At 38.9% G+C, this 25,613-nt stretch overlaps 1 protein-coding gene across 10 annotated transcripts in view; it reads left to right on the top strand.

The window, feature by feature from the left end:
- The window catches only part of LOC129397619 (uncharacterized), a 238,137-nt gene that overhangs the window by 112,010 nt on the left and 100,514 nt on the right, over positions 1–25,613 (top strand). For 4 of the 10 annotated variants that reach the window (XR_008625205.2, XR_008625201.2, XR_008625196.2 and 1 more), the window contains one exon: positions 19,025–19,126. The exons of 5 other annotated variants lie outside the window; for them this stretch is intronic. Coding sequence is in view for 1 of the 5 variants with exons in the window: in XM_063603862.1 (XP_063459932.1) it covers positions 19,025–19,126 (102 nt within the window). In the remaining 4 variants the exon portion in view is untranslated. Of the gene's footprint in view, positions 1–19,024; positions 22,546–25,613 lie in introns of those variants that run through there. One more of the 10 variants, XR_010111993.1, reaches the window with a different exon arrangement.

The raw sequence follows: 25,613 nt of genomic DNA, 5'->3' as shown, positions 1-25,613 counted from the left end.
TTGTAAATTTGTTTAAGTTCTTTGTAGATTCTGGATATTAGCCCTTTGTCAGATGGATAGATTGCAAAAATTTTCTCCCATTCTGTAGGTTGCCTGTTCACTCTGATGATAGTTTCTTTTCCTGTGCAGAAGATCTTTAGTTTAATAAGATCCCATTTGTCAATTTGGCTTTTGTTGCCATTGCTTCTAGTGTTTTAGAAGTTTTTGCCCATGCCTATGTCCTAAATGGTATTGCCTAGGTTTTCTTCTAGGATTTTTATGGTTTTAGGTCTTACATTTAAGTCTTTAATCCATCTTGTGTTGATTTTTGTATAAGGTGTAAGGAAGGGATCCAGTTTCAGTTTTCTTCTTATGGCTAGCCAGTTTTCCCAACACCATTTATTAAATAGGGAATCTTTTCCCCATTGCTTGTTTGTGTCAGGTTGTGTCAGGTTTGTCAAAGATCAGATGGTTGTAGATGAGTGGTGTTATTTCTGAGGCCTCTGTTCTGTTCTATTGGTCTATATCTCTGTTTTGGTACCATTACCATGCTGTTTTGGTTACTGTAGCCTTGTAGTATAGTTTGAAGTCAGGTAGTGTGATGCCTCCAGCTCTATTCTTTTTGCTTAGGATTGTCTTGGCTGTGCGGGCTCTTTTTTGGTTCCATATGAAGTTTAAAGTAGTTTTTTCCAATTCTGTGAAGAAAATCAGTGGAAGCTTGATGGGCATAGCATTGAATCTATAACTTTGGGCAGAATGGCCATTTTCACGATATTGATTTTTCCTATCCATGAGCATGGAATGTTTTTCCATTTGTTTGTGTCCTCTCTTATCTCCTTGAGCAGTGGTTTGTAATTCTCCTTGAAGAGGTCTTTTACATCCCTTGTAAGTTGTATTTCTAGGTATTTTATTCTCTTAGTAGCAGTTGTGAATGGGAGTTCATTCATGATTTGGCTTTCTGTCTGTTATTGATGTATAGGAATGCTTGTAATTTTTGCACATTGATTTTGTATCCTGAGACTTTGCTGAAGTTGCTTATCAGCTTAAGGAGATTTTGAGCTGAGATGATGGGGTTTTTTAAATAAGCAATCATGTCATCTGCAAACAGAGGCAATTTGACTTCCTCTCTTCCTATCTGAATACCTTTTATTTCCTTCTCTTGCCTGATTGCCCTGGCCAGAACTTCCAATACTATGTTGAATATGGGTGGTGAGAGAGGGCACCCTTGTCTTGTGCCAGTTTTCAAAGGGAATGCTTCCAGCTTTTGCCCATTCAGTATGATATTGGCTATGGGTTTGTCATAAATTGTTCTTATTATTTTGAGATACATTCCATCGATACCTAGTTTATTGAGAGTTTTTAGCATGAAGGGATGTTGAATTTTGTTAAAGGCCTTTTCTGCATCTATTGAGATAATCATGTGTTTTTTGTCATTGGTTCTGTTTATGTGATGGATTATATTTATTGATTTTTGTATGTTGAACCAGCCTTGCATCCCAGGGATGAGGCCAACTTGATCATGGTGGATAAGCTCTTTGATGTGCTGCTGGATTTGGTTTGCCAGTAATTTATTGAGGATTTTTGCATTGATGTTCATCAAGAATATTGGCCTGAAATTTTCTTTTTTTGTTGTGTCTTTGCCAGGTTTTGGTATCAGAATGATCCTGGCCTTGTAAAATGAGTTAGGGAGGAGTCCCTCTTTTTCTATTGTTTGGAATAGTTTCAGAAGGTACCAGTTCCTTTTTGTACCTCTTGTAGAATTCAGCTGTGAATCCGTCTGGTCTGGGGCTTTCTTTGGTTGGTAGGCTATTAATTACTGCCTCAATTTCAGAACTGGTTTTTGTCTATTCAGGGATTCGACTTCTTCCTGGTTTAGTCTTGGAAAGGTGTATGTGTCCAGGAACTTATCCATTTCTTCTAGTTTTTCTAGTTTATTTGCATAGAGGTGTTTATAGTATTCTATGATGGTAGTCTGTATTTCCGTGGGATCAATGGTGAAATCCCCTATATCATTTTTTATTAGATCTGTTTGATTCTTCTCTCTTTTCTTCTTTATTAGTCTGGCTAGTGGTCAATCTATTTTGTTGATCTTTTCAAAAAAACCAGCTCCTGGCTTCATTGATTTTTTGAAGGATTTTTCGTGTCGCTATCTCCTTCAGTTCTGCTCTGATCTTAGTTATTTCTTGTCTTCTGCTAGCTTTTGAATTTGCTTGCTGTTATTTCTCTAGTTCTTCTAATTTTGATGTTAGAGTGTCAATTTTAGATCTTTCCTGCTTTCTCTTGTGGGCATTTAGTGCTATAAATTTGCCACTATACACTGCTTTAAATGTGTCCCAGAGATTCTGGTACATTGTGTCTTCATTCTCATTGGTTTCAAAGAACATCTTTATTTCTGCCTTCATTTTGTTATTTATCCAGTAGTCATTCAAGAGCAGGTTGTTCAGTTTCCATGTAGTTGTGTGGTTTTGAGTGAGTTTCTTAATCTTGAGTACTAATTTGATTGCACTGTGGTCTGAGAAACTGTTTGCTATGATTTCTGTTCTTTTGCATTTGCTGAGGAGTGCTTTACTTTCACTTATGTGGTCAATTTTGGAATAAGTGTGATGAGATGCTGAGAAGAATGTATATTCTGTTGATTTCTGATGGAGAGTTCTGCAGATGTTTATTAGGTCTGCTTGGTCCAGAGCTGAGTTCAAGTCCTGAATATCCTTGTTAATTTTCTGTCTCGTTGACCTGTCTAATATTGACAGTGGGGTGTTAAAGTCTCCCACTATTATTGCGTGAGAGTCTAAGTCTCTTTGTAGGTCTCTAAGAACTTGCTTTATGAATCTGGGTGCTCCTGTATTGGGTGCATGTATATTTATGATAGTTAGGTCTTCTTGCTGCATTGATCCCTTTACCATTATGTAATGCCCTTGTCTCTTTTGATCTTTGTTGGTTTAAAGTCTGTTTTATCAGAGACTTTATCAGAGACTTGGTAAATATTCCTCCATCCCTTTATTTTGAGCCTATGCGTGTCTTTGCACGTGAGATGGGTCTCCTGAATACAGCACACTGATGGGCTGTGACTCTATCCAATTTGCCAGTCTGTGTCTTTTAATTGGAGCATTTAGCCTATTTACATTTCAGGTTAATATTGTTTTGTGTGAATTTTATCGTGTCATTATGATGCTAGCTGGTTGTTTTGCCCATTAGTTGATGCAGTTTTTTCATAGTGTCGATGTTTTTTACAATTTTGTATGTTTTTGCAGTGGCTGGTACCAGTTGTTCCTTTCCGTGTTTAGTGCTTCCTTCAGGAGCTCTTGTAAGGCAGGCCTGGTGGTGACAAAATCTCTCAGCATTCGCTTGTCCATAAAGGATTTTATTTCTCCTTCACTTATGAAGCTTAGTTTGGCTGGAAATGAAATTCTGAGTTGAAAACTCTTTTCTTTAAGAATGTTGAATATTGGCCCCCACTCTCTTCTGGCTTGTAGGGTTTCTGCCGAGAGATCCACTGTTAGTCTGATGGGCTTCCCTTTGTAGGTAACCCGACTTTTCTCTCTGGCTGCCCTTAACATTTTTTCTTGATTTCAACCTTGGTGAATCTGACAATTATGTGTCTTGGAGTTGCTCTTCTCAAGGAGTATCTTTGTGGCGTTCTCTGTATTTCCTGAATCTGAATGTTGGCCTGCCTTGCTAGATTGGGGAAGTTCTGGATAATATCCTGCAGAGTGTTTTCCAACTTGGTTCCATTTTCCCTGTCACTTTCAGGTACACCAATCAGACGTAGATTTGGTCTTTTCACATAGTCCCACATATCTTGGAGGCTTTGTTCATTTCTTTTTATTCTTTTTTCTGTAAACTTCCCTTCTTTCTTCATTTCATTCATTTCATCTTCCATCACTGATACCCTTTCTTCCAGTTGATCGCATCAGCTCCTGAGGCTTCTGCATTCTTCACGTAGTTCTCGAGCCTTGGCTTTCAGCTCCATCTGCTCCTTTAAGCGCTTCTATGTATTGGTTATTCTAGTTATACATTCATCTAAATTTTTTTCAAAGTTTTTAACTTCTTTGACTTTGATTTGAATTTCCTCCTGTAGCTTGGAGTAGTTTGATCATCTGAAGCCTTCTTCTCTCAACTTGTCAAAGTCATTCTCCATCCAGCTTTGTTCCGTTGCTGGTGAGGAAGTGCGTTCCTTTGGAGGAGGAGAGGCGCTCTCCTTTTTAGAGTTTCCAGTTTTTCTGCTCTGTTTTTTCCCCATCTTTGTGGTTTTATCTACTTTTGGTCTTTGATGATGGTGATGTACAGATGGGTTTTTGGTGTGGATATCCTTTCTGTTTGTTAGTTTTCCTTCTAACAGACAGGACCCTCAGCTGCAGGTCTGTTGGAGTTTGCTAGAGGTCCACTCCAGACCCTGTTTGCCTGGGTATCAGCAGCGGTGGCTGCAGAACAGCGGATTTTCATGAACCGCAAATGCTGCTGTCTGATCATTCCTCTGGAAGTTTTGTCTCAGAGGAGTACCTGGCCGTGTGAGGTGTCAGTCTGCCCCTACTCGGGGGTGCCTCCCAGTTAGGCTGCTCAGGGGTCAGGGGGCAGGGACCCACCTGAGGAGGCAGTCTGCCCATTCTCAGATCTCCAGCTGTGTGCTGGAAGAACCACTACTCTCTTCAAAGCTGTCAGACAGGGACATTTAAGTCTGCAGAGGTTACTGCTGTCTTTTTGTTTGTCTGTGCCCTGCCCCCAGAGGTGGAGCCTACAGAGGCAGGCAGGCCTCCTGGAGCTGTGGTGGGCTCCACCCAGTTCGAGCTTTCTAGCTGCTTTGTTTACCTAAGCAAGCCTGGGCAATGGCAGGCACCCCTCCCCCAGCCTCGCTGCCACCTTGCTGTTTGATCTCAGACTGCTGTGCTAGCAATCAGCGAGACTCCGTGGGCATAGGACCCTCTGAGCCATGTGCAGGATATAATCTCCTGGTGCGCCGTTTTTTAAGCCTGTTGGAAAAGCGCAGTATTAGGGTGGGAGTGACTCAATTTTCCAGGTGCTGTCTGTCACCCCTTTCTTTGACTAGGAAAGGGAACTCCCTGGCCCCTTGTGCTTCCTGAGAGAGGCAATGCCTCGCCCTGCTTCAGCTCGTGCACCGTGCGCTGCACCCACTGTCCTGCACCCACTGTCTGGCACTCCCTAGTGAAATGAACCTGGTACCTCAGATGGAAATGCAGAAATCACCCATCTTCTGTGTCGCTCACGCTGGGAGCTGTAGACCGGAGCTGTTCCTATTTGGCCATCTTGGCTGCCCTCCTCAATCTTGTAGATTTTAAATTGCAATGACCTCAAAGCAAGTATTTCTTAGTGACGTGACACTGGGCAAGTCACTTAAACTCTCAAATTCAGATATCTCATGTGAAAAATAAGAACCATAGTACATAGATCTTAGAGCTAGGGTAAGAATAAAACAAAATAATCCATGCAAAGCGCTTAGGACAGGATAGGGCACATAGAAAACACCCAATACCTGGTAACTGCTGTTATTATCTGGAGGAGCCCAAGGAAGGAAGAACATATGAAATCTACATAGTGTGTGACACAAGATAAATATATTCACTGATACATCAAAGTTAACGAATGTACCTGTGGGAGGAAAAATTGGCCCATGATTCAGTGGGAATAAATTCCCACTAAAACAATGTTCAGCTTCAAAAACATGAAAAAAGACTAAAGCAGACATCAGATAGGGCACTGAAAGTTGTTGCTCAAAGACAATAGTTTACCTCCCACATGGATTCCATTCAGTTTGTTAAGTGCTAAAAGTCAGATCACAGTCAGGTACTGTACCTTATTTTCTGTCCCCGAGGGCATGGTAACCAACCAGGGCACCTGGCCACATGTCAATGATCCATGTTGTAACGGCAGCTCTGACAATGCACATTCGTGGCATCTCTCCAGGGATGAACCAAGCTTTTTCATTTCCTGTTTAGTTTCACAGCCTGGCGATTATTTATGGGGTAGCAGGAGTTTTTTTTTTTTTTTTTTTTAGGTTGAGCAACCAATTGTGGGTTTTGAGGTTCATTCTCTAAATAACAGTAAAACTAATAGTTTGGTTAATCTAAGTTAATACCACTGAGGGGAACATCACTACACTTGGCATTGAGGGGATGTCAAAAATACAGCTCCCCAAAATATCCTGGAACTCTACATAGGATTGTGATGTCACTGATTTCACTGTTTGTTGGCAGCCATTTCCTGGAGTCTCTTCTGCCAGGAATGTCTATACCTGGTTGTTGACTTGTTTCTGGCCTGCCATTCCTCCCCAGTTGGGTACTTTCTCATCACCCTTGTGAGTTTTCCTAGTTCCCTTTTGGCTACAACCCCTGAGATCAGGCTTTTCTCTGCAAGGCCTATATGACTGATTTAAGGCTGCACAAAACAGAATTCTCCGTTGTTCTTGGTGCAGTGTAATGCATAGACCAACCCCAGTTCCCATCTTTCTAAAGAAAGTCCAGGAGAATTTGCTATGTAGTGTCTAGAGTCAGCTTCCTGTTAAGTGTTCGTAGCTAGAGAAGGTCTTTCTGCTTTAGTCCAAGGTGGGGAAAAGTGATGTCTTAAATGTCCATTGCCTTCTCACATCCACTCAACACAAGCTTTAGGCAACCAGCTCACATGGAGCTAGCTGCATGCACACCTGAGCTTCTGGACAAGAAGACACATCACATGCATATATTCTTATTTATATATTTATTCAATGTTTATCCCCATCCCAAATTGTATTTCTGTTGGGCTCAAAATGAGCAAGAAGAAGAAAAAGAGCAACATGAACAAATGGTTTGGAAAAATTTAGGCGCACTTAGAAAAAATTTATTTAAAGGCAGGGATCATGCCAATTTCGTTCATCTTTAAATCCTGAATTCAGATATAGTGGCACTGTATTCCTGGCATCCATTCCCAGTTCTTCTTTTTCAACAGTACTCATTTTCCATTTGTAGATTATGTGGTTCCAGGGATGACACACCTGGCCTGGGCTAAGCCAATTATTGTATTCCTTCTTCTGGTCCTGGTATTGGCTCAGAAGCATGTGTGTGACCCAAAGTGGTCCAATCGCAATAAATCTCAGAATATTGCTAGGAATTATGAGGCAAATAAACCCTTTCTGGGAGCTGTTAGTAGCTATTTTGGGATGAGCAGGGGATGATGCAGAAACCGTAGAAAGCAGAGCAGAGAAAGAGATGGCAAGGAAACAGTTTCCACGTTTGACATGTTGAGCCACTGGGTGACACCCAGCCAGAAGAAGCCAGCCCCATCTCTGCCCTTTTCAGTTACATGACCCCAAACATTTTCTTTATCTTCAAGGTGTTTTGAGTTATGCTTATTTTTATATGCCACCGAAAGCATCCTCACTAATATATTGTAATGGTGCCTGCCACATAGTAGGTACTCAATAAATATTTGTAAAATCAGTAAATTATTGAATGATCACACCACATTGAAACTTTAATAAAGAATGAAAATATCTTTGTTATTTCTATACTTCAACAATCATTAAAACTAGGAAAATTAGTATATCAAAAGTAGAGGAAGTTATCAATTTATATGAAGTGTTCCAGAAGTGGGTTTGAATATATCTATACAGCTTTTTGTGGATGAAAACACTGGTAACCTTTTAACCCAGAAGTGTGTAACATAATGGAGGTAAATACCCTGACCATCCTATCAAAAGTTACAGCCTCTGCTGCAACACTCTAACAACACCTTCCTTTCCTTTTTTCATGCATAACAAGTATTACCATCTAACATACCAGATATTTTCTTTTACTTATTTTACTTATGTATGCATGAGTGTAAGCTCCAGGCATTGGGGATTTTGATCTCTTTTATTAAGTGCTGTATCCTCAACACCTAGAACAGTGCCTAACATGTAACAAGCACTTGTAAATAATTGACAAGTGAATGAAAAAATTATCGCCTTCCTTAACAATCAGCAATAAAGACAGGCCACACACACATCATCATTTAGAATAATTCAGGGTCTTCTCTTTCAGATTAGCTAAGGGAGTTTACTGAGGACCCAGAGACATCCTAGATCTGAGCTTTAGGAGCTCCTATTTCACTGAAGATTGGATGGGAAACGTCAATTTCATTTTGTCCAAAACCAGAGAGAGACACACAGTTGGTCAAGACGTCTCTGTGTACTCTCATCCATATTGTTGTCATTCTCATCTCTGACAGGCTCTGATTTGAGGCTCCTTGGAGCCAATTTCAGTGAATCTTTAAAAAAAAAAGTTTCCAGGCTAGTAAATCAAACACAGGTGAGGCCAAAATAACAACAGTTGCATTTTGCTTCAGAAGTAGACAATGCCTTTAATTCAGCTGCCATTTTTCAAAATAATCAAGCATTGTAGCAAAATTTAAGGAAAGATTTTCGCTCCCAGGAAATATTTTTATCAGAATCATATAAAATACTTTGGGTCCAGGTGTATAATTTGTCAAATGCATTTATATCACAAGTGTAGTCACAATAGCCTTCTAAGAAATCCTTTGATTTTTCCAAACCAAACAAGGAGACACATTTCAAAGCATTACAGGAATTCACTGTAGGCTGCATTTTGTTCTGAACATTTCTAAGCTTTTCCAAAATTAGTGGCATTCTTGTTTCTATAGAAACTAATGCACTTTAAAGGCAAAAGTAGAAGAAAACTTACGGCCAAAAGTGAACAAAATGAGAAAGCCTTGTGACAGAAATCAAATACCTGAGGGAAGAGTTTGTCAAAGAGTTTTCCTTTAATTTAAGGAACTTTTGATTGGAGAAAAATATCTTCAAGGAGTAGCTCATGAAGTTGTCTTACATTAATAGTTATGAGTTATTATTTTTTATTAATCTTTAAGTACTGGATCGTGCTGGAAACTGGGTAGGATCAGGTGAAATGGAAAAGATGACCCAATAATTAAACAGTGATAAGCATTTACTTTAAAAAAAACTGACAAAAAGTTGTATGTATTTATCATGTACAACATGATGTTTTGAAGTATATATATATATATATAGCTGGGCTCAGTGGCTCATGCCTATAATCTCAGCACTTTAGGAGGATGAGGTGGGAGGCTCACTTGAGGGCAGGAGTTCAAGGCCAGTCTGGCTAACATAGTGAGACCCCCATCTCTACAAAAAGAAAAAAAGGAAGTATGTATACATTGTGAATGGTTAAACAAATGAATTACCTCACATAGCTATCACTTTTGTTGTGAGAACACTTAACACTCACTATCACTAGCATTTTTCAATAATAAAATACGTCATCATTAACTGTAGTCACCATGCTGTACGATAGATCTCTTGAGCTTATTTACCCTTTCTCTTCTCTTCTCCTTTTTTTTTTTGAAGTCAGAGTCTGTCTCTGTCCCCCAGACTGGAGTACAGTGGCTCAATCACAGCTCACTGTAACCTCAACCTCCTGTGCTCAAATGATCCTCCTACCTCAGCCTCTTGAATAGCTAAGACTACAGGCATGAAGTGCCCTGTCTGGCTAGTTTTTTTTTTTTTTTTGTAGAGATCGGGTTTTGCCATGTTGCCCAGGTTCATCTTGAACTCCTGAGTTCAAGCGATCTGCTTACCTCAGCCTCCCAAAGTGCTAGGGTTACAGGCATGAGCCACCACATCTGGCCCTATTCACCCTTTCTTACTGTAAATATCTATTCTTTTACCAACATCTCCCCAAACCCACTTCCCTCTAACCATCGCAGCCTCTGGTAACCATCATTCTATTCTCTACTTCTATGAGATCAAGTTTTTAGACTTCACATATGGGTGAGAACAGGCAGTATTTGTATTTCTGTGCCTGGCTTATTTCACTTAATTATGTCTTCCAGGTCCATCCATGTTGTTGCAAATGACAGGATTTCCTTCTTTTTATGGTTGAATAGTATTCCATTGTGTATATATACCACGCTTTCTTTATTCTTTCATCTGTTGATAGATATATCTTGGCTGTTGTGAACGGTGTTGCAGTAAATGTGAGAGTGCAGATATATTGATTTGACATACTGATTTCATTTCCATTGGATATATGATTGGTAGTGGGATTACTGAATCATATGGTAGCTCTATTTTCAGTTTTTTGAGGAACATCCATACCATTTTCCATGATGGTTGTGCATTCTCACTCACAGTGTACAAGGATTCCCTTTTCTTCACATCCTCTCCAACACTTGTCTTTTGTCTTTTTGATAGTAGCCCTTCTAACAGGAATGAGGTAGTATCTTATTTTGGTTTTGATTTGCATTTCCCTGATGATTAGTGATGCTGAGCATTTTAAAAATACACCTGTTGGCCATTTGCATATCTTCTTTTGAGAAACATCTATTCAAGTCTTTTGCTAATTTTTAAATTGAACTGTTTGTTTTCTTACTATTGAGTTGTTTGAATTCCCCACGTATTTTGGCCATTGACCCCTTATCAGATGTGTAATTTGCAAATATTTTCTCCCATTCTGTAGATTGTCTTCTTACTCTGTTGTTTCCTTTGCTGTGGAGAAGCTTTTTAGTTTGATGCAATTCAATTTCTCTATTTTTACTTTTGTTGCCTGTGCTTTTGAGGTCATATCCAGAAAATTGCCCAAACCAATGTCATGGAGATTTTCTTCTACGTTTTCTTCTAGTATATTCATAGTTTTGGGTTTTATGTTGAAGTCTTTTATCCATTTTGAGTTAATTTTTGTATATGGTGAGGAATAAGGATTTAATTTCATTCTACAAGCGAATATTCAGTTTCCCGAACACTGCTTATTGAAGACACTGTCCCTTCCCCATTATGTGTTCTTGGCACCTTTGTCAAAAATCAGTTTGGTATAAATATTTGGATTTATTTCTAGGATCTCTATTTTGTCCCATTGGTCTGTGTGTCTGTTTTTATGCCAGTACCATGCTGTTTGGGTTACTGTAGCTCTGTAGTATAATTTGAAGTCAGATAGTGTGATGCTACCAACTTTGTTCTTTTTTGCTCAGGATTGTTTTTGGCTATTTGGGGTCTTGTATGGGTCCATATGAATTTTAAGATTTTTCTTCTATTTCTGTGAAGAATGTCATTGGTATAGGGATTTCATTGGGTCTGTAGATTACTTTGGGTAGTATAGACATTTTAACAATATTAATTCTTCCAATCCATGAACACAAATATCTTTCAACTTATTTTTGTTTTCTTCAATTTATTTCATCAGTGTTTTATAGTTTTCAATGTAAAGGTCTTTAACCTATTTGGTTAAATTTAATCCTAAGTATTGTTTGTAGGTATTGCATATGGGATTGCTGTCTTGGTTTCTTTTTGATAGTTTACTCAGTATATAGAAACACACGATTTTATATGTTGATTTTGTATCCTGCAACTTTTCTGAATTTATTAGCTCCAATAGCTATTTTGGTGGAGTTTTTATGGTTTCTAACTGTAAGATAGTGTCATCTGAAAACACAGACAATTTGACTTCCTCCTTTCCAATTTAGATGCCTTTTATTTATTTATTTATTATCACTTGCCTAATTGCTCGGACTAGGACTTCCAGTACTATATTGAATAGTAGTGTCAAAAGTGGACATCTTGTCTTGTTCCAGATGTTAGAGGAAAAGCTTTCATCTTTTCCCCATTCAGTATGATATTACCTGTGGGTTTACCATATGTGATAATAATATGACATCATATATTTATGGTGTTAAGGTACATTCCTTCTATACCTAATTTTTGAGAGCCTTTTTTAAACCATAAAGAGATGATTAATTTTCCCAAATGCTTCTTGTGCATCTATTGAATGTTCAGTGGCTTTTGTTCTTTGTTCTGCTAATGTGATGTATCATGTTTATTCATTTGCATATGTCGAATGATCCTTGCATTCTTGGAATGACTCCTAACTTGATCATGGTGAATGATCTTTTTAATGTGCTGTGGAATTTGGTTTGCTAGTATTTTGTGGAGGATTTTTGCATCTATGTCCCTCAAGGATATTGGCCTTTAGTTTTCTTTTTTTTATTATATCTTTGTCTGGTTTTAGTGTTAAGATAATGCTGGCCTTATAGAATAAATTTGGAAGAATTCACTCCTCTTTAATTTTCTGGAATAGTTTGAGAAGAATTGGTATTATTTCTTCTTTAACTGTTGGGTATAATTCTACAGTGAAACCATCAGGTCCTGGGCTTTTCTTTGATGACAGACTTTTTATTACAGATTCAATCTTCTTACTTATTATTCATCTGTTCAGATTTTCTATCTCTTCATAACTCTATCTTGATAGGTTGCATGTGTCCAAGAATGTATTCATTTCTTCTAAGTTACTCAATTCGTTGGCATATAATTGTTTATAATAGTCTCTTATGATGCTTTATATTTTGTGATCAGTTTTAGTGTTTCCTTTTTCATCTCTGATTTTATTTACTTGAATTTTCTTTCCTTTTTTCTTAGTCTAGCTAAAGATTTGTCAATTCTGTTTATCTTCTCAAAAAACAGACTCTTCATTTTGTTGATCTTTTCTATTGATTTTCTAGGCTCTATTTCATTTATTTTTGCTCTGGTCTTTATTATTTATTTTATTCTACTAATTTTGAGTTTAGTTTGTTCTTATTTTTCTATTTCTTTAAGGTGGAATGTAAGGTTGTCTGGTATTTTTTTTTAAAGTAGGTGTTTATTGCTATAAGCTTCCCTCCTTGTACTGCTTTTGCTGTATCCCATAGGTTTTGGTATAATGTGTTTCCATTTTCATTTGTCTCAAGAAAATTTTTAATTTCCCTTTAAATTTTTTAATTGATCCTTTGTTATTCAGGAGCACAGTGTTTAATTTTTATATATTTGTGAATTTTCCAAATTTTCTTCTGTTACTGATTGCTAGTTTTATACCATTGTGTCAGAATAAAAGATATTTGACACGATTTCAATCTTAAACTGTTAGGATTTGTTTTGTGACCTAACATATGATTTATCCTGGGGGAGTGGTCCATGTGTAATTGGGAATAATGTGTATTCCATAGCTGCTGGGTGGAATGTTCTGTGTCCTAATATGTCTGTTAGGTCTATTTGGTTAGAGTATGGTTTAAGTCTGATGTGTCCCTGTTGATTTTGTCTGGATGATACATCCATTGCTGAAAGTGGGGTATTGAAGTCTCCTACTATCATTGTATTGCAATCTATCTCTCCCTGCAGATTGATTAATATTTGCCTTATATATTTAGGTGCTCAGATTTGGGGTACATATATAATTCTTATATCCTCTTGCTTAATTAACCTCTTTATAATTATATAATTACCTTCTTTGTTTCTTTCCACAGTTTTTGACATAAAGTCATTTTACCTGATATAAGTATAGCCACTCCTGGTCTCGCTTTGGTTTTCATTTGCATGGAATATGTTTTTCCATTTCTTCATTTTCAGTGTATATGGGTCCTTCTAGGTGAAGCGAATCTATTGTAGACAGCATATAGTTAGGTGTTGTTTTTAAATCCATTCAGTCACTCTGTTTTTTGATTGAATAATTTAATTCATTTACATTCAAGGTAATTATTGGTAGGTAAGGATTTACTATTGGCATTTTGTTAACTGTTTTTCAATTGTTTGATAGATCCTTTTTTTCTTCCCCTCTTACTATCTTTGTTTGTGATTAAGTGATTTTCTTTAGTAGTATATTTTTTATTTCTTACTTTTTTGTGTGTATCTATTATAGGTTTTTGTTTTATGGTTACCATGAGGCTTACAAAAAAATTCTTACAGTTATAACAGGTTATTTTAAGCTGATAACAACAACTTTGTTTATTCAAGCTGATAATGACAACTTTGTTTATTATTATTATTAAAACTTCACTCTCCCCCATACATTTTGGATGTCATGTTACAATTTACATCTTTCAATATTGTACATTCCTTAACAAATTATTTTAGTAATTAATATTTTTAATAGTTTTGTCTTTTAACCTTTATACTGAAGATATAATTGATTTACACATTCCTATTACAATACTAGAGTATTATAAATTAGACCATGCTTTTATTAATGAGTTTTATGCTTCCACATATTTTAATGTTGCTCATTAGTGTTCTTTTCTCTCAGATTGAAGAACTTCCTTTAGCATTTCTTGTGAGACAGGTCTGGTGGCGATGAACTCCCTCAGCTTTTTTTTGGTATGCGAAAATCTTTATCTGTCCTTCATTCCTAAAAGACAGCTTTGCTGGGTACAGCATTCTTGGTTGGCAGTTATTTTCCTTTAACACTTTGACTATATCATCCCATTCCTTTTGGCCCATTGGATTTTTGCTGAGAAATCTGCTACTGGGTGTATTAGAACTCCCTCATATATTGGTTGCTTCTGTTCTCTTGCTGTCTTCAGGATTATGTCTTTGATATTTGATAATTTTATTATAGTATGTTTTGGGGCAGTGTTATTTGGATGGAAATTGTTTGGTGGCCCTCGAACTTCCTACATCTAGATATTTCTTTCTTTCTTCAGGTTTAGAAAGTTTTCTGCTCTTTCTTTAAATAAGATTTCTACCCCTTTGTCTTTCTCCACTTCCTCTTGAACTCCAATGACTCTAATATTTGCTTTTTTTTATGTTGTCCTATTAATCCTATAAGCTTTCTTTATTCCATTTCATTCTTTTCTCTTTTTTCTCCCTGACTGTATAGTTTCAAATAGCTTTCAGTTCACAAATTCTTTTTTCTACTTGATCAGTTCTGTTGTTGATGCTTTCTATTGCATTTTTCATTTGTTTATTACATTTTTCATCTTCAAGATTGATTTTTTAAATTATTATTTTAAACTCTCTGTTATATTTCTTATTCTTGCCTTTTATTCTTTTCCTCATTTCATTGAAATGTTTCTATTTATTATCTTGAAGTTTGCTGTGCTCCCTTAAAAAGCTACTTTGAATTCTTTTTTAGGTAGTTCATATATCTCTGTCTCTTTAGGGTTGGTCATTGGTACTTTATTTTGTCCGTTTAGTGACATCAGGTTTCTCTGATTGTTCCTGATTCTTGGGGCTGTGTGTCAATGTCTGTGCATTAAAGAAGTGGGTGTATATTCCAGTCTTTTTAGTCTGCCTTTGTCTAGGAATGCCCTTAAACAATAAGTTTGTCCAGAGATACTAGGCAGGTAGTGCCTGGTCCCTATGCCTGTGACCACTGCAGCTGTTTCAGCACTAGGGGGCACACTAAGCCCAGGACCTTCATGGTTGGCACAGTACTGGGCTGGAATTCTGTGGCCACTGAGGCTGGTGCAGCAGTCGGTGTACTTGAAGACCCTGCCACTGAGGCCGGCTCACTGCTCTGCTTTGTCTGAAACTCATGGCTGCTATAGCTGACTGGCAGTGATTCAGGCCAGAAATTGAGTCAGTTTTGCAGAGGTCATGGGTTCCCTGTTAACACAGGGAAGCTCAGTCCATGGGTACTAGCCTGGATTCACTGGATTCAGGGGCCATGGGAGTCTGCCTGTGCTGGATTTTACTGTGGTAGGCCCAGTGTTGGAGACCAAGGCAAAGTTCTACACTCAGTTCCCTCACTTACCCCTAAGTGAATAGTACCTCTCTCCTCAGTGTGCTGCTCAGGATTGAGGGAAGGGTGAGATGGGTAATGTAAAACTATCCACCCTACTCTCTTTAATGTTTAATGTGTCTTTTAACATTATCCCATAATTAAGTACTATTATCTTTCACCTGGTTTTCTTAGCTCTTGCTAAGGTATGTTTGTGCACACATAGCTGTTCAAATTGGTGTTTCTGTTGGGGATGATTGATGGAGAGTCCTATTCTGTGATATTGCTGTGCTCTCTTCCAGTGGTAAGTATTGAATTGTGTGGTATGACTTATTATGGCTGCTTAAAGTCAAGGAAAACAATAAAATAAATTCAGAAGGCGAGTACTGATGTTATGTTCCAAGGTGATAGGCTTTATCTGGCAATGGCACATAAATACATTGCAGTAAATAACTTAGCAAGATCAGGTATCAATTTAGCAAGATCAATGTTGATTTAATTTATTCTCTTGTGACAAAAGAACTTACCATGAAATTTATTCTGCATATGTGAGCTTGAGTGTGTATACACACACACAGACATCCATGCATATGAAACATGTGGATAAAGAAAATATGAGCAGGGAAACTATGCAGCATCAGGAACTAACTACCAACAGAAATTTTATGCCATTTCAATTAGCTCAAGGGAATTTTAGTGGAATGTAGGTATATGGAACAGGATGGACAGGAGCAGACAGAGAATAGGCATGACTGCAAAATCATGTCATCTGCTATCATTATCTGCCTAACACACATGTACATTTCTTGCAGTAGTACATATTGAAGCTGAATCTATATTTCACAGTCTCCACCCAGGAGACTTCTCAGTTGAGGGGGGCTGAGGGGATGATATTTCACAACATACAAAAATCTTGGGTTCATGTCGGCAGAAGGAATTGACCTAAAAGATATTTGTTATGTTTTTACCTAGAACCAGTACTTTAGAATAGGGTATTTACTTGTAGGCTGACACATATTTGCACAACTAAATAAACATCTGCATTTTGGTTGACTGACTGACTTGGTAGAAACAACAAACCACAAAATCAATTTGAATATAAGAGTGGGAGAAATGTGAAAGAAGAAAAAGTTAGAAGAATTTTATATCTTATGAAGATGTTAGCATTACAAAATTTTTACCAAGATGCACTTCATATTCTAAAGGCAGTGATGCAGGAAGTATGTAGCTAGACAGAAGTCAAGGTTGAATTAGTCAAGTTAGGCTAAAACAAGTTAGGCGAAAGTCAAGGTTGAATTAGCCAAGTTAGGCTGCAATAACAAATTAATTCCCAAATCTCAGGGCTTGATGCAGTGAAAGTTTTTTTCTAACTCACACAAAGTCCAATGTCTATTGTCAGAGACTCTCCTCTTCCCAAAGACTCAGGAATCCAGGTTCTTGCCACTTCAGGATTCTGCTGTCTTCACAAGTGGCTTCCAAGTTGTTAGATGAGAGAAAGATGAGAAGGCTATGATGGTTACTTTTTTTTTTTTTTAGATGAAGTTTTGCTCTTATTGCTCAAGCTGGAGTTCAGTCATGCGATCTCAGCTCACTGCAACCTCTGCCTCCTGGGTTCAAGTGATTCTCTTGCCTCAGCCTCCCGAGTAGCTGGAACTACAGGCGTGTGCCACCACACTCGGCTAATTTTTTGTCATTTTAGTAGAAACAGGTTTCACCATATTGGTCAGGCTGGTCTCGAACTCCTGACCTCATGCAATCTGCCCACCGTGGCCTCCTAAAGTGCTGGGATTACAGGCATGAGTGACCACACCAAGTGGATGTTTAATTTTATGTGTCAACTTGGCTCGTCTAAGCGATGACTAGATAGCTGGTAAAACATTATTTCCAGGTGTATCTGTGAGAGTGTTTCCAGAAGAGATTAACATTTGAATTGGTGAACTGAGTAAAGCAGATGGCCCTCCCCAATGTATGTGTGGGCATTTTGCAATCTACTGAGGACCTGAATAAAACAAAAAGTCAGAGGAAATGTGAATTTGCTCTTTCTCTATTTGAGCTGGGACAGTTATCTTCTCCTGCCCCAGGACATTCTGGCTCTTGGGCATTTAGAGCAGTACTTACACCAGCCCAGCACCACCCACCTCCACCCTCCCCAGGCCTTTGGACTCAGATTAAGACTTACATCATTATCTCCATTATCTATCTATCTATCTATCTATCTATCTATCTATCTATCATCTATCTATCTATCATCTATCTATCTATATCTTCTGTTGGTTCTATCTCTCTGGAGGACCCTGACTACTACAAAAGCACTCTGGCTTTTAAGTACCTTAGTCTGAATGTGACAAATGTTATTTCTGTTCACAATCATATTGCCCCAACTCAACTCTGGGGGAGTCTGGGAATTGGAGAGAAGCATATGCACGTTCAACAAACATTAACTGACTTAGCAACTGACAGTGAAGTAAATGACAGATAATGGGTGAAGAAAAGAAACCACAAATAAGTGAATGAGAAATGTAATGGCAGGAGAGCAATAATGACCCCCAAAATCCAGCCTCTCTCTCATGGCATTAATGGATAATCTAGGGCTGATTTTAATCTTCATTTATAAACAGTGCTTTTCTTCTTTCATATTTCTTAATTACAAAGTAATGCATGAGGATATTTAGGGGAAAAAAGAATAAAAAGGAAAATAAAAAATTATATGTATAATTCCACTCCCTGATATAATTATAACATGTTTTTCTCACTTTTTAAATTTTATGTGTCAGAACGAGATATTTTGATGCCCCTTACTGATGAAGTCTGTGGTAAAAACTCTTTTAACTATTACTTCCTCAGAAATCCTCAAGGAATCCACACTAGTAGGAGGCTGGGATATATGGAGGTCTAAGTCTATAAAGACCGTGTGATACACAACATTACTGGAGTGTGCTAGGGCAGGATGGGGCCATTGAATGCAGTTAATAACTTATACCACAGAAATAGAGGGCCATCTGCTAATGCACAGGATAAAGGTGGAAACTATAGGCATTTCAGAGAAACACAGGATAAGAAAAAAAAAGTGAGCTGGGATGAGCTAGGATGTCTAAGACTGAGATAGAGCTCAGCAGAAATAACTAGACTATTCTAAATTCGAACAATGAGAGACCTGTGAGTGTATTTCAGAAGGCCATGAAATGTTGCCATGAGGTCTCCCAGAGAGAGGGTTTGCTCTGCAGCTAAATGGACTGACATGTCAACCAGACAGAATATTCTTTTTCCAGGAAGCAAAACATAGCCTTGGATGAAAGACTAAAAATTTTAGCAAGAATAAAGACAGGATAGTGAGTAAAAAGGGCTGGGCTTTGCGAAGGGGAAGGGACAAAAATTGGGAGAGAGAAACAGGGAGAGTGAGGAAGGGACTGTCTAATGTTCCCTGAGTGGAACCAAATGCTTTAAACCTGTGCCAAGCTAATTGAATAAGGTGAAGCTTTGTGCTTATAACTCACGTGATCTTTACATCACCTGTGCTTTGAGATGCTCTCGCATTGTCGTATACACAGTTCGTACACATGAACTGATTGTGTCTTCTGGTTCAGTGGCTGCAGTGTGGAAAGGACGTGGCTGGAGGAAAGAATGAGGGAGAGACCAGAACTGCCGGGAGCACCCTGTTTAAAGGAATCAATCCTGATACTCCCCAGGTGAGGTTAAAAAAAAAATAGAGAAACATGGAAAGAAGGCAGTGCTTTCTACTTGGAGACTGTTTCTGCAGTCTTCCTCTCACCATCCCCTTCTTGTTGAGGCTCATCCCGTTCTGAGGAAATGGTCTGACCCTGCTTTGGAAAGATAGACTTGGATCCTCTAAGCCTGCTGGGGTGAGTCATGGGCAGGACCTACATTATTCCAAAGCAGCAGAGAGAAAGGCTGTGCTAGTCTCTGCTACCACTGTGAAACTTTGGACAGTCTCCACACCCTTGGTACATCTCTACAGCTCTCAAAAGAAAACAGCCAATTGTCCTCAGGAATGACAATTTTTATCAAAAACCTGGGCAAGATGAAAAATTAAATAAATATATTGTCAGTTCAGACTTAAGGCAGGTTGAAGATCCCACAAAAAGGAGGAATGGAAGTGAGTGGGGGAACTATTGCCCATGGGAACCAACAAGTAACTAAAGGGGAAAAGCTGAGGCATGATCAGAAACTCCAGTATTTAGAAATTAAATACAGTCATGTGTTGCATAACAACATTTTGGTCAACAACAGATTGCATATATGATGGTGGTCCTATAAGGTTATAATGGAGCTGAAAAATTCCTATCACGTAGTGATGTCGTAGCTGTCATAACATCACAGCACAATTGATATGGTTTGGATTTGTGTCCCCACCCAAATCTCAAGTCGAATTTTAATCTCCAGTGTTGGAGGAGGGGCCTGGTGGGAGGTGATTGGATCATGGGAGCGGATTTCCCCTTGCTGTTCTCGTGATAGTGAGTGAGTTCTCACAAGATCTTGTTGTTTAAAAGTGTGTAGCGCTTCCCCATTCTCTCTCCTGCTCTGGCCATGTGAAGACATGCCTGCTTCCCTTCCACCTTCTGCCACAATTGAAAGTTTCCTGAGGCAGGCCAGGTGCAGTGGCTCATGCCTGTAATCCCAGCACTTTGGGAGGCTGAGGAAGGAGGATCAAGAAGTCAGGAGATCGAGACCATCCTGGCTAACACGGTGAAACCCCGTCTCTGCTAAAAAAAAAAATACAAAAAATCAGCCGGGTGTGGTGGCAGGCGCCTGTAGTCCCAGCTACTGGGGAGGCTGAGGCAGGAGACTGGCGTGAACCTGGGAGGCGGAGCTTGCAGTGAGCCGAGATTGTGCCACTGCCCTCCAGCCTGGGCGACAGAGCAAGACTCCGTCTCAAAAAAAAAAAAAAAAATTTTCCTGAGGCCTCCCCAGCCATGCTACCCGTATAGCTTGTGGAACCGTGAGCCAATTAAACCTATTTTCTTTATAAATTACCCAGTCTCAGGTATTTATAGCAGTGCGAGAATGGACCAATACAACAATGCATTACCTTTTCTATGTTTAGATACACAAATACCATGTGTTACAATTGCCTGAAGTGGTCAGTACGAATATATTCTGTACAGGTTTGTAGCCCGGGACAATAGACTATACCATATAGCCTAGGTGTATAGTAGGCTATTCCATCTAGGTTTATGTATATACACTATGATGTTTGCACAATGATGAAATCGCCTAGCTATGCATTTTTCAGAATATATGCCTGTCATTAAGCAATGCAGGACTGGACTCTCAATTCACACCATAACACTGTAGAGAAGCATTCCCTATAAAGCTGAGAGAATTCTAATAATATTAGTAGTAGAGAGCTGGCATTAAATTTATACCATATCAAGTACAATCATTGAGAAAACTGAGAACAGAAAAAGGTATGATTTTCTCTAAGTCACATCATTATTGAAAATGTGACCCAACACATGAAAAAATATGCAAATGACCCGTCAATATGCTGCCAGCCCTCAACTGAAAACAAATAATCTCTCTCCCATCTAATAAACACAAGTAGAGCCTGCTAAACACAAATAAAATTACAACCACCAAAAAAAAATGTATCGCCACGAAACAAAACAAAACAACAAACTCCTATAGGCGCAAAAGTTCATTTTATAAAAAGTGGCGTTATGGCATAGACATTTGGCAAAACTTGTGACAGGGAGAGGATTTGCATCTCTAGACTTTGAATCCATCTGAATCTTAGCACTTTTGACCACTCCTATATATTAACATTGATTTGCTGTCCAGTCTCTACTCCCCCAGGCACACAGCCCTAGATAGAGCCTACAGTGGAGCTAAAACATGAGGGTGAGGAGACCTCCTGATTCCTCCCCCTACTGTGTCCTCACTATGTGCTAGGTGCTTGACACTCATTATCCTACTTAATTTTACAGCAGCCTTGTAAGTTACCTCATCTACCTTACAGATGAAGTAACGGAGGCTCAGAAACATTGAGTTGCTCTCAAATTCACGTAGCTAGCGGATGCTTAAGCTGACACTTGAGCATAAATCGTGTTCTTTTCACAATGCATCTCTCCAGGTCCTGGTTTTGCTCAGAGCTACAAAGTCCAGGACACATCCAGGATTCAGCTCAACTGCTCACATGCCCAGGTCACCCACATGAGTGAGATCTTAAGGCCCATCTGTGAGAATCATTTCACTACATCCTAGTGGCTTCTTTCTCCTGATAAGAGCAAGGAAGGGTGTACTGGTGGTGGATCTCCAAGTGTGGTGACAGCTCTCTTTAAATAAGTGACCTCATTTATTTGAAAACAGCACTGGCCTCATGATGCAGTTGATTCAGAGCCTTGGCCTGCAATTTCAATAGCCCAGCCCTCATCCCATCAGCACTGACCACCATCCAGTGCCTCTCCTATGGGTCTCTTTGCCTCTTAGGCAATGTCCCTGTCTCCAAGCAGCACCACCCTGGCAGCAGGGCAAAGGTATAGGAGAGAGAACACCTGAAAAAAGAGAGGCCAAGTTTGCTGCAAAAGAGCCTCCCTATTTCTTTCTGCCTTCAAAGAGATAGTACATATAGTGGTTAAATTCTCAGGGATTAGAGTCTCTAGCCTGTTCTGACCACCTCCTATTCATGTTTTTTGTGAAAGAGGGACCCTAAATAGAATGAGGTGGCCCAACACATGACAGCCAACACTAGGCAGATGAAATCAACAGCTGTTTATTAGTCACATATACTTGCTGCCTGGGGGAGGTGAACACTACATAGAATACAGGACCACACAAGGATTATGTCTGGGAGCAGAGTGAACCAGAAGGGGCTGTGGGAGGCAGGATCTGTAGTAACAAGAGGGTGAGATGCACCTTGGTTCCTGTGGAAGGGTGAGATTGGCTTGTTTCAGTAGTTTCAAAAGCTAGCAGGGAGGTAAAACACATTAGATTGAGGACCAGGTGGGGACCTGCTGGTCCAGCTAATAGGGGAACTAGGCAGGTGGGAAGCCTCTCCTACTGGGTCATGTGGGGGTCGGGGGCAGTCAGGGAGACAGTCATATGTGGTAAGAATAGGGAAATTTCATGGTTATGCCTTTGGGGCCCAGTGAGGCTCAAAGATGTTCAGGCAGCACTTGAAATTTCAAGGCTTACAATACATTGTCCAAGGTTGAATGTGTCTGCTCCACTATGTTCTGGCTGTATGACCTTGGTCAAGTTACCTCCAAGCTTGCTCTCCTGTGAAACATGCTGTATAGTACTCACCTCATGGAGCCACTGTAAGAATAAGTATAAGGTGCCTTATGTGCCTGGAATCTAACTGTTGAGTAGATGTTAGTTATTGTCATCATCATCTTCATCATCATCATCATCACTGGAGACAGTAACTGTGGTGGATGATTTCCTTCAATTTTGTTCTTGGTTGAGCTGATATTTGAGCAAGATCTTGCTTTTAGGTTTTGGATCATGCAGTGGCCTCATCATTCACATGGAAAATGCAAACATTACTGTGTTCACATCAACTGCCTTGACTTTACTTGGTAGCAAATACTTTCCAGCATCACGAAACAGATGTGGAGGGGTCAGTAAATGGCTTAAAAGGTGAGGGGGAGAAAAAATTCTAGCCAAGTCCTTTCTTTTTGGCTGAAGATTTAGACGACTTATAAGTTCTTTCCTTTTTCTGTCTAAAAAAATCTTTATTTTGATCAGAAATGGAAACAAAGAGATTAAAGGAATCAGAAGAGTGATTTGTAATTGGTCTCCAGGCTGCACTTCTGTTTCCATTTGTAAAGAGCAAGCTAGTGAATAAAACTTCACGGAAGGACTTCATTAGCAGTAGCTTTCCTCCTGCAGCCTGGGATTAGAAAAATACTTTAACCTTGATACATTCATTTTATGATTACAATGCCCTTCATCTATCTGTCTATTTTCCTCTTTTCATATTGCCCTGATCCTGGTAGAAGCTTTCAAAATTAACAGAGAATGGTTCCATGTTTCTTGCTTCTTTCTCTTTCTGTTTATTGCTCCCTTTCTCTCTCTCTTTCCCTTTATCTTCCCCTAATATACCCACCAATCTTTGCTAAGACAGAAAAACAAACCCTCAAGACTATTAGTGTTGCAATGTTGTTTACATGTATTCTAGAAGTCTGCTAAAGAGGACATAAGCATTGCCCTCAATGAAAAGTCAATGCATATATTAACAGTATTGATTTCCAAAAAGAAATTTATTGAAATTAATAGATATCCAGGAAAAGCACCAAACAGCATGTATTTTTCTACATGTCACCCTCTTTTTACTACAGAACCTGCCTCCCACAGCCCCTTCCGGTTCACTCTGCTCCCAGGCATAACCCTTGTGTGGTCCTGTATTCTATGTAGTATTCAAAAGCTGGCAGGGAGGTAAAACACATTAGGTTGAGGACCAGGTGGGGTCCTGCTGGTCCAGCTAATAGGGGAACTAGCCAGGTGGGAAGCCATCAACTCATCTGCAAAGAAAAAAGGAAACTAAGAATCTGTATATGAGAAAAATATGCATGACTCATTGTATCAGTATGGTGATTATGAAAAAGATGCATAACCTTGTTTTTAAGAATTGATTTGAAATTGGTGTCGGGTGGGTGCCACTGATGTGCATCAGTCTCTGAGGTTCAAGTGTGCAATTGACTTGTATGTTTGTTAATGTGAGATCTTTATTCAGAGTTAAATGTTAATTATAAAACACTTGACTACAGTATCTCAAAGACATAACCACCTTTCTTGTTTGATAGGTGGGAAACCTATCCATTGTATACCAATTTAGTATAATTATGGAGTTTTATTTTACTTTTTTCTTTATCCAGCAACATTTTTGACTTATTTTAGATTAAAGTATATGTCTCGTTAATTATGGCATTTAGTTCTCAGCTTGTAATTGGTATCTGGTGCTTCTAACTCCTAGCGCTCTTAATGTCACTATTCCAAGGGGGCCTGATGAATATGCTTGAAGTAAACTAAAATGGAAAGTACCAACTTTCTGAAATAATTTCAGTTATTTCTAGTGGCTTCCGCAATTTAAGATTGCTCCAGCATAGGGGGTGGGGGTGGTGAAAGGTAGGTGGTACCTCTGATTATCTTTCAATCAGAGGGACTGAGATGGGGGCTCTATATTACTGGCAGGGCTATGTGCCAAAATGTAATCAAATAGGAAACTGGGTGCCAATGGTAATTTTTTGAAATGTGCTTTTATGACATCCTCCACAAAGATGAAAGCAGTGTTCCCTAAAACAAACAAACAGCACCGGACTTGGGCTAAAGCTCTGATATGAAATTTATTTATGTTTCACCAACCCCAACTTGAAAGTAATTGTACATGATTTGAAACTTTTAATTGTTCTTGTTATTTCTCTCTGCAAATAAGGAAATCCTGGCTTTCTGCAAAAAAGTCTAGATCCTGGCTATTGGTTTCTTTTCAAGGTTCTGTCACACTAATTGCTTTCTGTTTGATTCTGTGCCCTTCTGAAATTGAAGGTTGCCTCAAGGCAGGGATAGTAGCTGTGGGATGACTTGTGGGTGTGGGGACTGGGGTAACCCACAGCTGTGGCAACAAGCCAGTCTCATTATCCCACAGCTTCACTGGGCCATCCAGGGGGCCCATTTTACTGCTTCAGATCTGTGCCTATGACTAGAAGGGTGAGAATCTCAAGGCTTTTTCTTTGCATTATTTATCATTTCTGACTGTTAACAGCACTACTTTCTTCTAGGAACCAAACACTGGTCGTTATGGTTTTGTTTTAATGTGGTATTTGGTATTGTATTTCACTGCTCTTCAACCACAGATATAAAAACTAAAAATAGATTAAATGACATGTATTTCACAGGAAATAGACATTTCACTTCTTTTCAGCAATCATGTGACTTTATTGCTTTTACACCAACATATCTTTAATATTACCATGCAATTGCTTCTATTAAGTCTGGCTACACTGATGTGATGAAAGTTGAAGTGACCTTATTGGTATCTGTGAACAGGCATATGCTCAATGAAGTCAAAGATAATTTCATCAGTTGTGTAACAACGGTTTTGTAAATGGGATTTCAAAACCATGAAATCAAAGTATTGTATTAATAAAATGAATTGCTTAGTTATCCAGAAAAGTTGACTCTGTGGGCTTTATAAACATCCATCTGAATGAAAAC

Source organism: Pan paniscus, chromosome 3 (genome assembly GCF_029289425.2).
Source record: "Pan paniscus chromosome 3, NHGRI_mPanPan1-v2.0_pri, whole genome shotgun sequence".
Lineage (NCBI taxonomy): Eukaryota > Metazoa > Chordata > Mammalia > Primates > Hominidae > Pan > Pan paniscus.
Note: the sequence above shows the minus strand (reverse complement) of the source record. Positions and strands in the feature narration are given on the sequence as shown.